This window comes from Corythoichthys intestinalis, chromosome 19 (genome assembly GCF_030265065.1).
Source record: "Corythoichthys intestinalis isolate RoL2023-P3 chromosome 19, ASM3026506v1, whole genome shotgun sequence".
NCBI classification, from domain to species: domain Eukaryota; kingdom Metazoa; phylum Chordata; class Actinopteri; order Syngnathiformes; family Syngnathidae; genus Corythoichthys; species Corythoichthys intestinalis.
In genome coordinates this window covers 32,864,376-32,878,227 of record NC_080413.1, presented here as the reverse complement: position 1 = coordinate 32,878,227, position 13,852 = coordinate 32,864,376, and the positions used below count along the sequence as shown (strand labels likewise).

The following is a 13,852-nucleotide window of genomic DNA, read 5'->3' as shown; positions in this document are numbered from 1 at the left end:
AAAATTAACCGATTCCTCGAGGTGAATAAAATTACTCGGATCAGTTTTTAAATTCGAGTTACTCGAGTTGCTCGAGTATTCGTTTCAGTTCTACTAGAGACTCTTATGTACTTGTCTTCTTGCTTGGTTGTGCAGCGGGGCCTCCCGCTTCTCTTTCTACTCTGGTTAGATCTTGCTTGTGCTGCTCTCTGAAGGTGGTGGTACACAGAGTTATAGGAAATCTTCAATTTCTTGGCAATTTCTCTTATGGAATAGCCTTCATTTCTAAGAACAGATTGTCAAGTTTCATGTGAAAGTTTGTCTTTTTCTGGCCATTTTGACAGTTTAACCAAACCCACAAAGGTGATGCTCCAGATACCCAACTAGCTCAAGGGAACATCCGTTTTATAGCTTCTCTGACCACCTAATCTGTTTTGAGCTGTGCCAACACACTTGCACAAGGTCTTCTTGCAACTAGCAACCACAATGTACCATTACAACACTGGAGTGAAAGTCTGCTGTAAATGGGCCTTTTTACAAAACTACGCAGATATTGCATTAAAAACGGACGTTTTCAGCTAGAATAGTCATTTACCACATTAATAATGTATACCGTGTTTTTCTGATTAGTTTAATGTTATGTCCATTGAGAAAAACTGTGCTTTTCTTTCAAAAAGGAGGAAATTAGTAAGTGACCCCAAACTTTTGAACGGTAGTGTGTATATATATGCTTGGAAGTAGAATGTTTTGAACAGCGTCCAGCTTGAAAGTGTCAGTGTGGTTCTACCTCGCCATACGCCTTAAAGCGAGCGGACAATAAGTTAAAGATGTGCTAGGATCCACCTAAAAGATTGCATGTTTCTTCTTATCACTTGTTTGATCATTTCTGGACAAAATTCTAACGTTCTGTGCAGCCTGTGTTAACATGCGGTGTAGACTGATAAACAAATAGTATGTCATTCTTTTTTATTGCAAATATTGATAGCAATAAAACTTTTTGACAACATAATTCAGTTTCTCGTTTTATTTAAAACAATTGGTGCATGTGCAAAACAGGTCAATGAATCACAATTTGTAAAATTATTAGAAAAATATTAACAAAAGTGGAGCATAAATCGAGCCTTCTATCATCAAGGTAGAATGCACGTAGTGTTGATATGTGTCCATCAACGTAAGTGTTGTTGTGAGGCACATCAAGTTGTCTTCCCTTGCCTAACAGTGTTTTCCACCTGTAAACAAACAAACAAACAAAAAACATGTAACACTTAAATTCATGCATTTAGGGTTAAAAGCTCGTGTATGACTTGTAGTAGATGTGTGTTTTCCATTTCTTTATCGTTGAAGCTAATGCAAAGCTAATGATGTCTCAGCTGTGACCCAACAAAGAATTGTAGTCAAATTGAACATATTTGTACCTGTTATTATTTTGTTGTGGCACTGTCTTGGTTCCACATCTGCCTTCATGAATACAAAATTCCCATATTCATATATTAGGACACATTAAACTGGATGCTTCTGAGCTTTTCAGGTTCCTAACTGCATTTCCATCCACTGCCGTTAAATCAATAAAAATAAAATACAAAACTATTTTGGTTGTGGCGACTCTTAGCCATTTCTTCATGTTGCCCCCCCCCCCATGTCGCGATGATGGCAGATGGATGTGGCATTTCCAAATTGTCTTTCTTGAGGGATTTTGATGAGCAATTCCACGCCAGCTCCACTGTTGTTTTAGTTACAAAAAGTGTAAAACGGAAGTTGTGAGTAGAAATGCGGAAGCAAAGTGGAAGTACCTTGGAAACTTGTCTATAAATTATAGGTACACCTCTGCATATCCTTTTTTTATATTTAAGAGAAAAATAATATAGATCAACTTACAGAAAAGTCTAACTTTATTAAAATTGTTCTGTTTGTAACGGAAAAGACTTCAGGCGTATCAATTTGCCTGAATTAAAAAAAAATAAAAAAAATCACATCCAAACTGTAAAAATAAACTCAACTCAATAAACTCTTTTGACCTTTTGATACTGAAAAAAAAAATCAATAAATAATAAAAAATTCAAATTGATTAGCAACATTCATGAGGACAATATGCCAATTACTCTTTGTCATGAAATTATAAATATGATGTTCATAATTTTAATCAGGCATTTCCCTGAATGTTCAGGTACCGGACATACAGGAGGCCAAGGTACAAGGTGGCTTACAAGATGGTTACAGAAATGGAGTGGAAATGTTGCCATGGATACTCAGGGGAGGACTGTCACGAGGGGCCGGTCGATGGAGGGCGACCCCTTGTCACACAAACAGGCCACACACATGGCACCGGACAGACTGGAAATGGTATGGATGTCAAATTTGCGCAGAAATTAATTATTGAAACTCATCAAAACAAACATTCATATAGACACACAGACCTACAAACATTGGCACAAATGTTACTTTAAAAGGTGTAACATTGATTTCCCTCAAAGAAAATATCGTACCAATAATAAGTAATTTTCCTTGTAGTGCAGTTGTGGTTTCATGATGCAGCCCTTTGTTTTGCATAGACGTGATGTAGTATGTTCCACTATCTCTGGCCCATTGTCAAAACCAGTGGAAACCATCATACTGAGCCAGACAGCATCTGTACACAGCCAAAACCACACAATCTCAACTTAAGTTCAAAATTGCTTCCTGGACTATCAATGATCTGACTTACAAAAATGGAAGTACTTCGTCATTTTGTTAAACAAGACCCAACTGTCTTACCAGAAAAGTGGAAGCCATTTTCATGGGAAAGGAGTTGTGAACTCCATGTAATTTCTGTAGGTGGAATCACTGAATATGCCAAAATCAATTTGTCATTAATTAGATACATAAAATGGCAATTCACCTCCACACTTCTCTTTCGACCTTGTCTAAACACACATTTCCCCAGCTGCTGTCTATCAAATACTAAATGTGCAGATAAAAATTGTCTTTGGTCCAATGTAACCAATCTTCCAATCCCCCTGGTTTACTTTTTCTTTGTATACAGGTGACAGTGAAAAGGTCAGACAGTTGGAACAGACAATCAACGGCTTTGCCAAAGACCTCCAGAATGTACACACTTCCATTCAAGATCTAAACCAGAAGTTGTATGTAAATGTTTTTTTTCACTGCATTAAAGTCCATTTATTATACTTTTTAAACCCAAATTATTATTATTTTTTTAATCAGCTCAAATTGCTGCGTGCAACTGAGTATGAATTTAAAATAGATACACGTTCTTTGCTATGTTTACATTGAACTTTTCAAAATCGTGTTCTGAAGCTCATTCATGTGAGAATGACATACCGGCAGACCAATCCTGTGATTAATTTGGCGTTAACCAATCTATCAAAGAAAGTAATCGTTGTATTCATGTTATCATCTGGTTTTTTTTGTAGGGATTTCCCGATCCGATCATGAGATCAGAAATAGGGCCGATCGCACCATTTTTCAGAAGACTGGAAATAGATTAAAAGGATCGGGTTTTTAATTAAAAAAAAATGTGTTTTTCTGCTTCATGCTCGTACAGCGCCATTCTCCCTCCTGCTAAGCAGTACGGCCAAACTGTCCAGGGCAGCTTGCATTTGTTATTTAAAGTTAACGGTGATTGACAGGTTTGTAGCTTTGATCTTGCCGGAGAAGCTTGGTAGCTCTATGATCAAAGGTAGAAATGTGTCAATCATCGTTAAACTTGCATCCCAGTCATAAGTGTGCTGTGGCAACTGATTGTGTAAGTGAGTGGTTTTGAGTGGACTCACTCAATGAAGCATTTAATAGAGACAAGCATTTTTCTATGCAGTGCTGTTTTTGGCATCCATCTAAATATTCATTTTAGTCTTTTGGACAAAAACACTTGTTAGTCTTAGTCATATTTTAGTCATTTCAAAATGTTTTCGTCTTCGTCTAGTTTTAGTCAACGAAAACTTAGTTACTGTTAGTTGACAATTCTCAAAATTTTTTCGTCTATAAACTTCAAAAGTTTTAGTCCATGAATAAATGAATAAATAACAGGTTTCAAACAATTTCGAATGAAAACGACAGACAAGCACATTACTGTAGAGTCTACAAGGACATGACCATTTTCATGATGATAATACACACTCAGCAGGAATGCAGTACAATATTTGCAATTAGTTAAACTTACCCGAACGCTACGAACTGTATGTAAAATATTTTCAAAAGTTTAAGAAGACACCGAGTCACTGTGCTAAATGCTAATGCTAACACGAACGCTATGCTTTTGCGAACGCTATGCTAACGCTGCAAGTTATTGTAGTGTGTGATGATCACTCAGCACAGACCTTTAAAGGCTAAGGCAACATGGCATCTAGCCAAGATCAGAAAGCAAAACTTCATCAAGCAGCACTTGACACATACTGTATGTATCACAAAATGAGCCTGGAATGGGCATAGGATTACTACCGGACCGTGTGTGTGGGGCGGGGGAGTCAGGGGGAGGCGCAGCACGTCACATGAGTGACACGACCAAACACTGCTAAATACGTTCTAACTACACCTACAATAAGAAAATATCAGACATTGTGAATTTGTGACGGAATCTATGGCGAATTTTCATCTCGTTCTCGTGTCGTTAGATGACAACTGGCATCCATCTTGTTATGTTTTAGTCCCCAAAGACACGTTTTCAGCACGTCATCGTGATGTCATCGTCATGAAAAAAATTGTTCGTTGACGAAATATTTTGTTATCGTCATCGATACGAAAACAACACTGTTTCTATGTTACTCTTGTTTTATAATAATTCACATTATGAAGGCGGCACGGTGGGACAGTAACATGTTTGGAACTTTTTTTCAAATGAAAAAAAAACTTTTTTTTCGGTGTAAGATCGGGACTCGGCAGATTCTCAATGTCAGGTAACTCAGACTTGAACTCGAGTGCAAAAATATGCGATCAGGACATCCCTAGTTTTTTGTTGAATGGTAGGTTACAGCTTTAGCCACAAGTATGTTTGTTGCCAAAGACTGTCGTTCCCGACTTTCTCCGGACCATTGCCTTCGAAAATAAAATCTGCTGTAGCAGTTACGTGTAAAGTTGAAAGCACATCTGAATTATACACCCAATGACGAAACAGTGCATCCTTAAACTTGCCATTTTCTTGCTAGAATGCTATAAAATGTAGACCCTTATTTGAAAGGTGTTGTCGTCGATGGTGGTTGACCCGGGGGTGGGGCCGGGATATGGGTGGAAGGTATTTGATTCATAGACTTCATAATTGTATTGACGGGTCACATCCGTCAGCCACTGCACAACGCCTTCAAGTAGGGGGCCGTCCTACAGTCCGCTTCAGTTATTTGCAGTTAGTCAGCACATGCCGGGATCCAATGCCGGTTTTAGGTTGAAAAAGTACGAAAGCTGTACCGCATACAGGAAGGATTGTCTCAGGAGTTATGTGTTTGAGGATTCAAGGTAATTATTATATTTTTCGCACCATGCATGCATTTTGAAACGTTGAGAAAAAAATCAATGGGAGAAATTAGCCGCTACAGCATTGGTATTATGCTTCGCAATATTTACGTAAAGTAAATGCTAACTGTCCGTTGTTTTTTTGCTCTTTAACAAAGAATCGAGACTGTTTTATCAGTCATATCGATGAAGAATTATATAATTTATTCACAAGAATTTTCAATGGAAAAAGCTCTTTGTTTACATATGGTGGCCGCTAATTTCCTTACTGACTAGCCTCATAGTTCGCAATATTTACGTGAAATCGATGCTACCCGCACGTTTTTTTTTTTTTTTTTTTTAACCAAGTATCGAGACACTTTTACGTCCATATCTATAAAGTATTCAGGGATTTAAGCATTTATCCACAAAAATTTTCACCGGAAAAGCTCCGTTTACACATGGCAGCCGCCACATTGACTGACAGACTAGCATCGTACTTCGACATGTATACGTAAAATAGATGCTAACTGCACTTTTTTTTTTTTTTTTTTTTTTTGCTTTTAACCAAGAATCGAGACTGTTTTACATCCATATCTATAAAGAATTTAGGGATTAAAGCATTTATTCAGAAGAATTTTTAACGGAAAAAGCTATTTGTCTACATATGTCGGCCGCTAATTTCCTTACTGACTAGCATCATAGTTCGCAATATTTACGTAAAATAACTGCTAACTGCACTTTTTTTTTTTTTGCTTTTAACCAAGAATCAAGACTGTTTTTACGTCCATATCTATAAAGAATTCTGGGATTCAAGCATTTATTCACAAGAATTTTCAACGGAAAAAGTTCTTTGTCTGTGTTTCCACTCGGTCAGCTTTGACGGAGATAGGCCCCCTTTGAATCGGCCCCGTGCCCCTTCAATACATTATGAAGTCTATGGTATATTGACAATGTGGAGTTGTGAATTTGGGGTTTGTGACGTAGAAAACCCGGGAAATTAGCAACCACTCATTTTAATTTCTGGTTTTCAAGCGGGGCAAACAACAAACTTATTAGACCATTTTTCGTCGTGTTTTCTTTTTTCGCTTTTAAAAGGTTCCCCTTCATTAACAATGCCATATATATAGGTTAATTAGGGCGGTGAAAAAGTATAATAAATGGCCTTTAATGTCACATCATTACTGTATGCCCTCTGTAACTCAAGGTAATGTCAACTCTTGTCCTATACAGTTCAGTCCTAAATGGCGCTATTGTGCCAGCTGATTCAGCTCAGCCACACATGAAAGAAACAATCAATAACATCAACACAAAGCTGGACCATCTGTATAATAGGACACAGGTAAACATCAAGTATTTGTATTTTAATTAGTTATTAATTAGTTAATTCACAGTTGTGAACAAAGGCTTCTGACAAACTACATAAACCTTGTGATTCGGTATGTTTGTTCAGGTCCACGATGAGACCCTGCTCAACATTAACAACCACTTAGAGAATGGTGGAGGTAATGACCTAGACGGAGCCGCTGTAGGACACCGAGGGAACCAGATGAACACACTCAAGGAACAAATACTGACAGAGTTGGAGAGAAGGGTGACTCTGTCCTGCTCTGCCTGCCAGGTGAAGCCTGATAATACATGAATAGATGCTGGCATCAGATTAACATTAGGTGCTTTTTTTAGAACCTGCCTATTTATCCAGGTGCTTCTCTCTCTCTGCTGAGATATTAGTACGTGTCCTGGTGTCAGGAAGCAAGTAGCCTAAAATAATGTTAAGAAGCATTATCAAGATCTGCTCTCATGTTCCCCAGAGGTTGAGGAGAATGTATAAACCCATTTAAAGCCATAACTTTGCTCTCCATAAACAATGAGTCACTTCTGGCCTCATTCACCTTTCATGGTTCCTTACACGGTCATTGACTGTGTGTGCCCGTCAAAAGCAGGGTTTCAATAGGTTTGAGTCTTAGAGGAAATTAAATCTATCTATCTTTCTATATAGCTAGTCTGTCTGTCTGTCGATTGAAAAGTAAATGCATTTTCTATAGAAAACAATATACAATGGGAATTTAAAGTATAGTGCCTCTTTTTTCACTACACCGAGGGTTGGGAACCTTTTTGACTGAGAGAGCCAAATAATTTGCGTATTTAAAAATGCGATCCTGTTGTTAGCTGTCAGGTTTATATTTAAAAAAAAAAAAATAAAGGGCTAAAATGTAACAAAATAATCCAGAAATACAATGGCATTGCCGAAAGAAACAAAAATATATACATTTTATACGACACAAGCCCCCAGAGAAAGCGGACAAGGAAGTACAGTGGTATCTCAACATACAACCACATCGACATACAATCCTTTCGACATCCCACATAAAACTTGACTCGTCATTTGTCTCGACATATGACAACATGCATAACAGCACTTGCGTTATTGTTATAAAATAAATTTGTCTCAATACGATTTATAAAGAAACCACACCCATAAACCCATTCATACAGTATAACAGCTCACAGTCTCCTCAACACAAACTCCCATTCAAAATGTAAACTGTCATACAAAAGTGTGCTTTGAAATTGGATTTGGATTGCATTCATGAACAACTGTTTGATAAAGGAAACTGATTCATTACAGCCTGCCTCCTTTTTATTCGATTTTGTTGTTTAGTTTGTTTAAAGAAAATAAAGGTCTCTGACACAATTTATTTCAGCACTTAGCCAACAAGAAAAAAAATGTCTCTCAGCAGCCCTTTTTTTTTTCATTTGAATTATGTTTCATAGTCAGAACTGTTATTAGAAACCTTAACAACTTTTATGTACTTAAAACAGTACAATTGTAGACTACAGTTAAGTCAGGAAGCTGTAATGAAATATTCATGAAGGAAATCATCATCAATTTTGTCTTCATTGTTGCTTACAACATGACTAAAACTACAAGTTAATTTCCGAAGGTACAGTCATGTGAAAAAATTAGGACACCCCATTAAATATTCAGTTCTTTTTTAAGAAATGTTCATTTATCAATGTTTGATCTTGTTTTTCCTTATCTCTGGAAACGGAAGTGATATAATAAAAGGTAAAGAATAAAAATTACCATAGTTTTACCCATTAAACCAAATTTATCAACAAAAATGCATATTCTAACTGAGGAAAAAGTTAGACACCCTACCACCTAATAGCTAGTGTTACCCCCTTTGGCTGAAATAACTACAGTGAGACGCTTTTTGTAGGCATCTACCAGTCTTTGGCATCGGTCTGATTAAAGTTTGCCCCACTCCTTAACGCAGAATACTTTCAGCTGTGAGATGCTTGAGGGATTTCTTGCATGTAAAGCCCGTTTCAAGTCACCCCACAGCATCTCAGTGGGATTAAAATCTGGGTTTTGACTCGGCCATTCCAGGTCTCATTTCTTACTTTTTAGCCAGTCTTTGGTGAATTTACTGGTATGTTTTGGGTCATTGTCATTTTGCAGGGTCCAGTTTCGCTTCAGCTTAATTTTTTTCACAGATGATCTCACATGTTCCTCTAGCACCCTCTGATACACGATAGAATTCATGGTGGATTCTATTAGAGCTGTCCGGACTAGTTAACGTTGTCGACGTCATCAATGACGTAAATGCATCGACAGGCAAAACATACCGTCGACGGGTAATGACGTGTTAAAAAAAATTACATGCGAATAAAGTTTAGAATGGCGGGCGCTCGCCATGCAAGCGGTTGTTACTAACACCCCCAAGGGGGCCTCTGTTATTTCAATGTGACCGGCATTGTCAGATTGAGCAAAGAGGAAGAAAGTGGGCGAGTGAGAGAGAGGGAGCGAGAGAGGGAGTGAGATTGGTGAGTTGGGAAAGTGCGCGGGTTGCGCGGAGTTCAGTGGCTGCAGCCCCTACGTTTTTGTTTTGGTCAATAAAAGTATCCATAAAGAGCCATCCGACGCCTCTCTGTGTGTTTATGTACGCCGCCGTCTTCCTGAGGAGGAAATGGGCCGAACCGACGACAACGAGCCAAGTGAATCGTCGGTTCACTCCTCACTACGGCAAGGAGTTGCAAACACCGCCAATTACCAAAAAGGGCAGAATTGGTGACACGTGAAAGTAGCATGAAGCCAAAAAAGCAGACCAGAATAGCCAGAGCCTGGAATAATTTCAAGGAAAATATGGAGGGTGCCATTGTGTGTACTCTTTGCTAAGCTGAGCTCGCATACCACGGTAGCACGTCGGCTATGAACGAACACTTGAAGCGCCGTCACCCAAGTATAATTTTCGAAGACAACAAGAAACAACAAGCTAGCGGATTGTAAATCCATCCAACTTTCTAACGATTTTTTAAAATGGAAGTTACATTTATGTGAGTCGTATCAATGTGCATTTTTATTTAATAAAATAATTAATATAGTATAATTATATAATATATTTTTTAAAATTATTATTAAATTTATTAGGATCATGGAAGCTCCCACTTGGGGAAACTATATACATACATCCTGTATATACATAATATAATAAAAATATATATGGAACCAGCACTGGCCTGCTTACTGTAATCCATGACTGCACTAATGTTAGTTACTTTATATTATAAAGTATCATTGTGCATATACATATAGTAGTATACTATAAAATTAATACTATATATTTAATTTTTGTTACTGTGAGTATGTGTGCCTCTCATTCAAAATAGTTGTGGTAATATTTCAGTGTGCCCTCTACTTTATCTATTTTCAGGTTAAAACAAACAAAAGTTGAACAGTTTTTCCCCTCCCCCAAAAATGCGGAATGCACACCAGAAAAAGCATCTGAACTCACACAAAGTATTCTGAAAATGGTTGTCTGGGACATTGCAATTCATTTTAACATTTAGAACAATATAGACAATGACATACCACAAAAAGAGTAAGAATTGTTTTGACTCCTGTTAAAGAGGTGAAGTCTCAGTGTTTCCGTTTACATTTTTTGCACTAGTTAATGCCAGCATCATTTGACCTCATTGTTTGTGATTTATTATAGATTTATTATTATTATCATTATTTATTATATTGATTTATGTTATTTATTTATACGTTAATAAAGAATTTAGGTGTTCCAAAATGTTTTTTTGTGAATTAATAAGCTTCAACAAAAATTTCATTATTAAAGTAGTAAAAAAATATATATATATTAGTCGACTAATCGTAAAAATAGTCGGGTGACTTATCGGGAGGAAATTAGTCGTTTGGGACAGCCCTAGATTCTATGATGGTGAGCTGGCCAGGTCCTGCTGAAGCAAAGCATCCCCAAACCATGACACTTCCTCTTCCATGCTTCCCAGTTGGTATGAGGTTATTTTCCTGGAATGCAGTATTGGGTTCACGCCAAACATGTCTTTTGTTTTGGTTTCCAAATAATTCAATTTTAATCTATCCAAAGAACATTTTTCCAGAAGTACTGGTCTTTATCTACATTCACTCTGGCAAATGTCATGTCCTCCTTGCACACCTCCCATGAAGGCTAAACTTGTGAAGTCTCTTTCTGATTGTAGAGGCATGCACTTTCACATCAACAGTAGCAAGAGCCTGCTGTAGGTCCTTTGATGACATTTTAGGGTTTTTGGAGACTTCTTTTAGCATCTTGCAGTCTGCTCTCGGGTGAACTTGCTTGGACGGCCAGACCTGGGCATGTTGGCGGTTGTTTTGAATGTTCTCCACTTGTAGACTATTTTCCGGACAGTGGAATGGCTGATTTTATATTCTTTTGAGATCTTCTGAAATCCCTTACAAGACTCATAAGCGTCTACAATCTTCTTTCTGAAGGCCTCAGACAGCTTCTTTGATCTCACCAGTGTGTTTTCACTCACTTCAACAGTCACTGTTGAAAGTATTCTGCGTTGAGGAGTGGGGCAAACTTTCTTCAGACCCATGTCAAAGACTGGTAGATAGCTACAAAAAAAGGTCTCACTGTACTTATTTCAGCCAAAGGGGGTAACACTAGCTATGAGGTGGTAGGGTGTCCTAACTTTTTCCTCAGTTAGAATATGCACATTTGTTGATAAATTTGGTTTAATGAGTAAAACAACGTTAATTTTTGTTGCTTACCTGCAATTAAATCACTTTCTTTTCCAGAGATAAAGAAAAACAAGATCAGACATTGATATGTGAACATTTCTTTAATAAAGAACTGAATATTTAATGGGGTGTCCAAATTTTTTGACATGACTGTAATTGAAAAAAGTGACATTTAGCCGATTAATCGATTACTCGTTTAATTAATCGTTCCGATTAATCGATTATAAAAATAAGTGTTAGTTGCAGCCCTACCCTACTAACTACTATTTATTCTAACATAATCAACACCTAATACTGTATTTCTTATTTCTTGCATGTGTTATCTCACATACTGATGCAAGTCAATACTGTGACAATAGAAACAACAGATTTGTCATTTTTCATGTATTCAGGCTGGTGTGGAGGACTTGAGGAGGCAGCAACAGGAGGATAGAGAAAGAGTAAGAGCCCTGGAGAAGCTCATCAGCTCCATGGACCAACATTTTAGGCAGACACTGCAAATCCTTCGCACTGAGACTGAAAACTCCCAGACATGCTGCAAAACACTCACTGAGATGGAGACGAGACTGTCAGATCTGGATATCCAGGTCACCTCCACTGCCAGCAAGTGTGACACTATTAAAGGGCGGCTGGATAAAGAGCTGACTGGAAGCGGGGGAGGAAAGGGAAGGGTGACGGAGGACAAGATGAATGGCAAACTGAGGGAGTTGGAGAAGCGGGTGAACAATACAGTGAGAAAAACAGAGCAAAAGTGTATTAACACCGGCAACAATATAAAGGATAGCGTCCAAAGAGATGTCACGCAGTTACGAAACATGGTAGTGAGTCAGCTGGATGATCACAGCTACAAAATAGGAAAGCTTGAACTCGATGTTGCGGCACTTGGAGACACTGTAACGGATCACAGTCGACGCTTAATCCAGTTAGAGAACGTCACAACCTTCTTGGACAGAAATTTAATAGCAACTACAAAAATATGTAATGACACTTGTGGGCGCAGTGGAAAAGACCATAAGACTGAGGACACTGTAAAAACATTGGAATGGAGAGTTGTGGCAAACCAAGGGGAAATCCAGAAATTTAACACAAGATTAAACGATTTGTCTGTGTCAGGTGACTCGCTAGCAGACAGGATTATTAATTTAACAGATGATGTCAAAAAGATTATTGCTATGACAGGCAAGGACGGTGAGAACTTCAATAGGATAGTCACAGAAGTTGAAACACTAAGCCAGGATTGGGAAGACTGTTCAGTATGCAGCAATGTGGAGGAAGACTTACGTTTACTGGCCAACTCCACCACGACGGGCCTCAACAAGTGTCAGACCGAGTTGAATGATATACGCAGAAAGGTGGACTCAGGAGAAACTGTGTGCTCCCAGGTATGCTCAAACCTCCAAGAAGAAGTAGGGCGACTACGAGAAGAAGTGGAAAAGAGCCGTGAACAGTGTAAAATCAACATCAATGATATGAGGAATCGCTTAGACGGTCACACTGACCATAATGGAAGATTGGGAGGAGATCTGAAGTCCATCCAAGGAGAGCTATCTAAGGTCATGGTCACATTCCGTTCCATTAATGACACTTTGAAGGGCATGGGTACCACCATTCAGACACATGGGTACGCGCTAGATGATCTGACTGACACTAAGGAAAAGATCCATTCTGAGGTAATGACATGATTTTGCTATCAAACTCTTTCTTGTACTGTGAACTGTATACAACAGCAGATGATATTGTGGCTATATTATTATGACATTTCGGTATACAGGTAGTCCCCGGGTTAAGAACGATTTCGGTTTCTACGCAGGCGATGTAACCCTGCGTAAATCGGAATTAAGCCTTTAAGTACTGCAAAATACCCCCTAAATCTCAAAATAACAATCCAAAAACATGAATTACATGTCATTGTACTGTCCTCGCCAAGATTTTGGAGCTAAGTCCTAGCTAGACAGTGATCTTAAGCTCTGAAATGACGATGTCAGACGTCTGTGTGGTTTTCTGACTTAATTCAACTGCTAATGACATCGACACTAAACATAAAAATTAGGGCTGTCAAATGATTAAAATTTTTAATCGAGTTTATCACAGCTTAAAAATTAATTAATCGGAATTAATCGCAATTCAAACCATCTCCAGAATATGCCATATTTTTCTGTAAATTATTGTTGAAATGGAAAGATCAGACAAGACGAATATATACATTCAACATACAGTACATAAATTCTGTATTTGTTTATCATGACAATAAATCCGTAAGATGGCATTTACATTATTAACATTCTTTCTGTGAGAGGGATCCACGGATAGAAAAACTTGTAATTCTTAAAGGATAAATGTGACTTTGTATATTGTGACTAAATTTTACCATCTAGTGTATTTGTTGAGCTTTCAGTAAATGATACTGTAGCAGTTTAACTG

The 13,852-nt window shown here is 37.9% G+C and overlaps 1 protein-coding gene across 1 annotated transcript in view; it reads left to right on the top strand.

Annotated features, from left to right (window-relative positions):
- emilin1a (elastin microfibril interfacer 1a) overlaps nt 1-13,852 on the top strand; it is an 84,170-nt gene that overhangs the window by 52,703 nt on the left and 17,615 nt on the right. Inside the window, exons 3-7 of the mRNA XM_057822488.1 lie at nt 2,144-2,319; nt 2,999-3,098; nt 6,631-6,739; nt 6,851-7,018; nt 11,824-13,101. Of these exons, the coding sequence (XP_057678471.1) occupies nt 2,144-2,319; nt 2,999-3,098; nt 6,631-6,739; nt 6,851-7,018; nt 11,824-13,101 (1,831 nt within the window). The remainder of the gene's footprint in view (nt 1-2,143; nt 2,320-2,998; nt 3,099-6,630; nt 6,740-6,850; nt 7,019-11,823; nt 13,102-13,852) is intronic.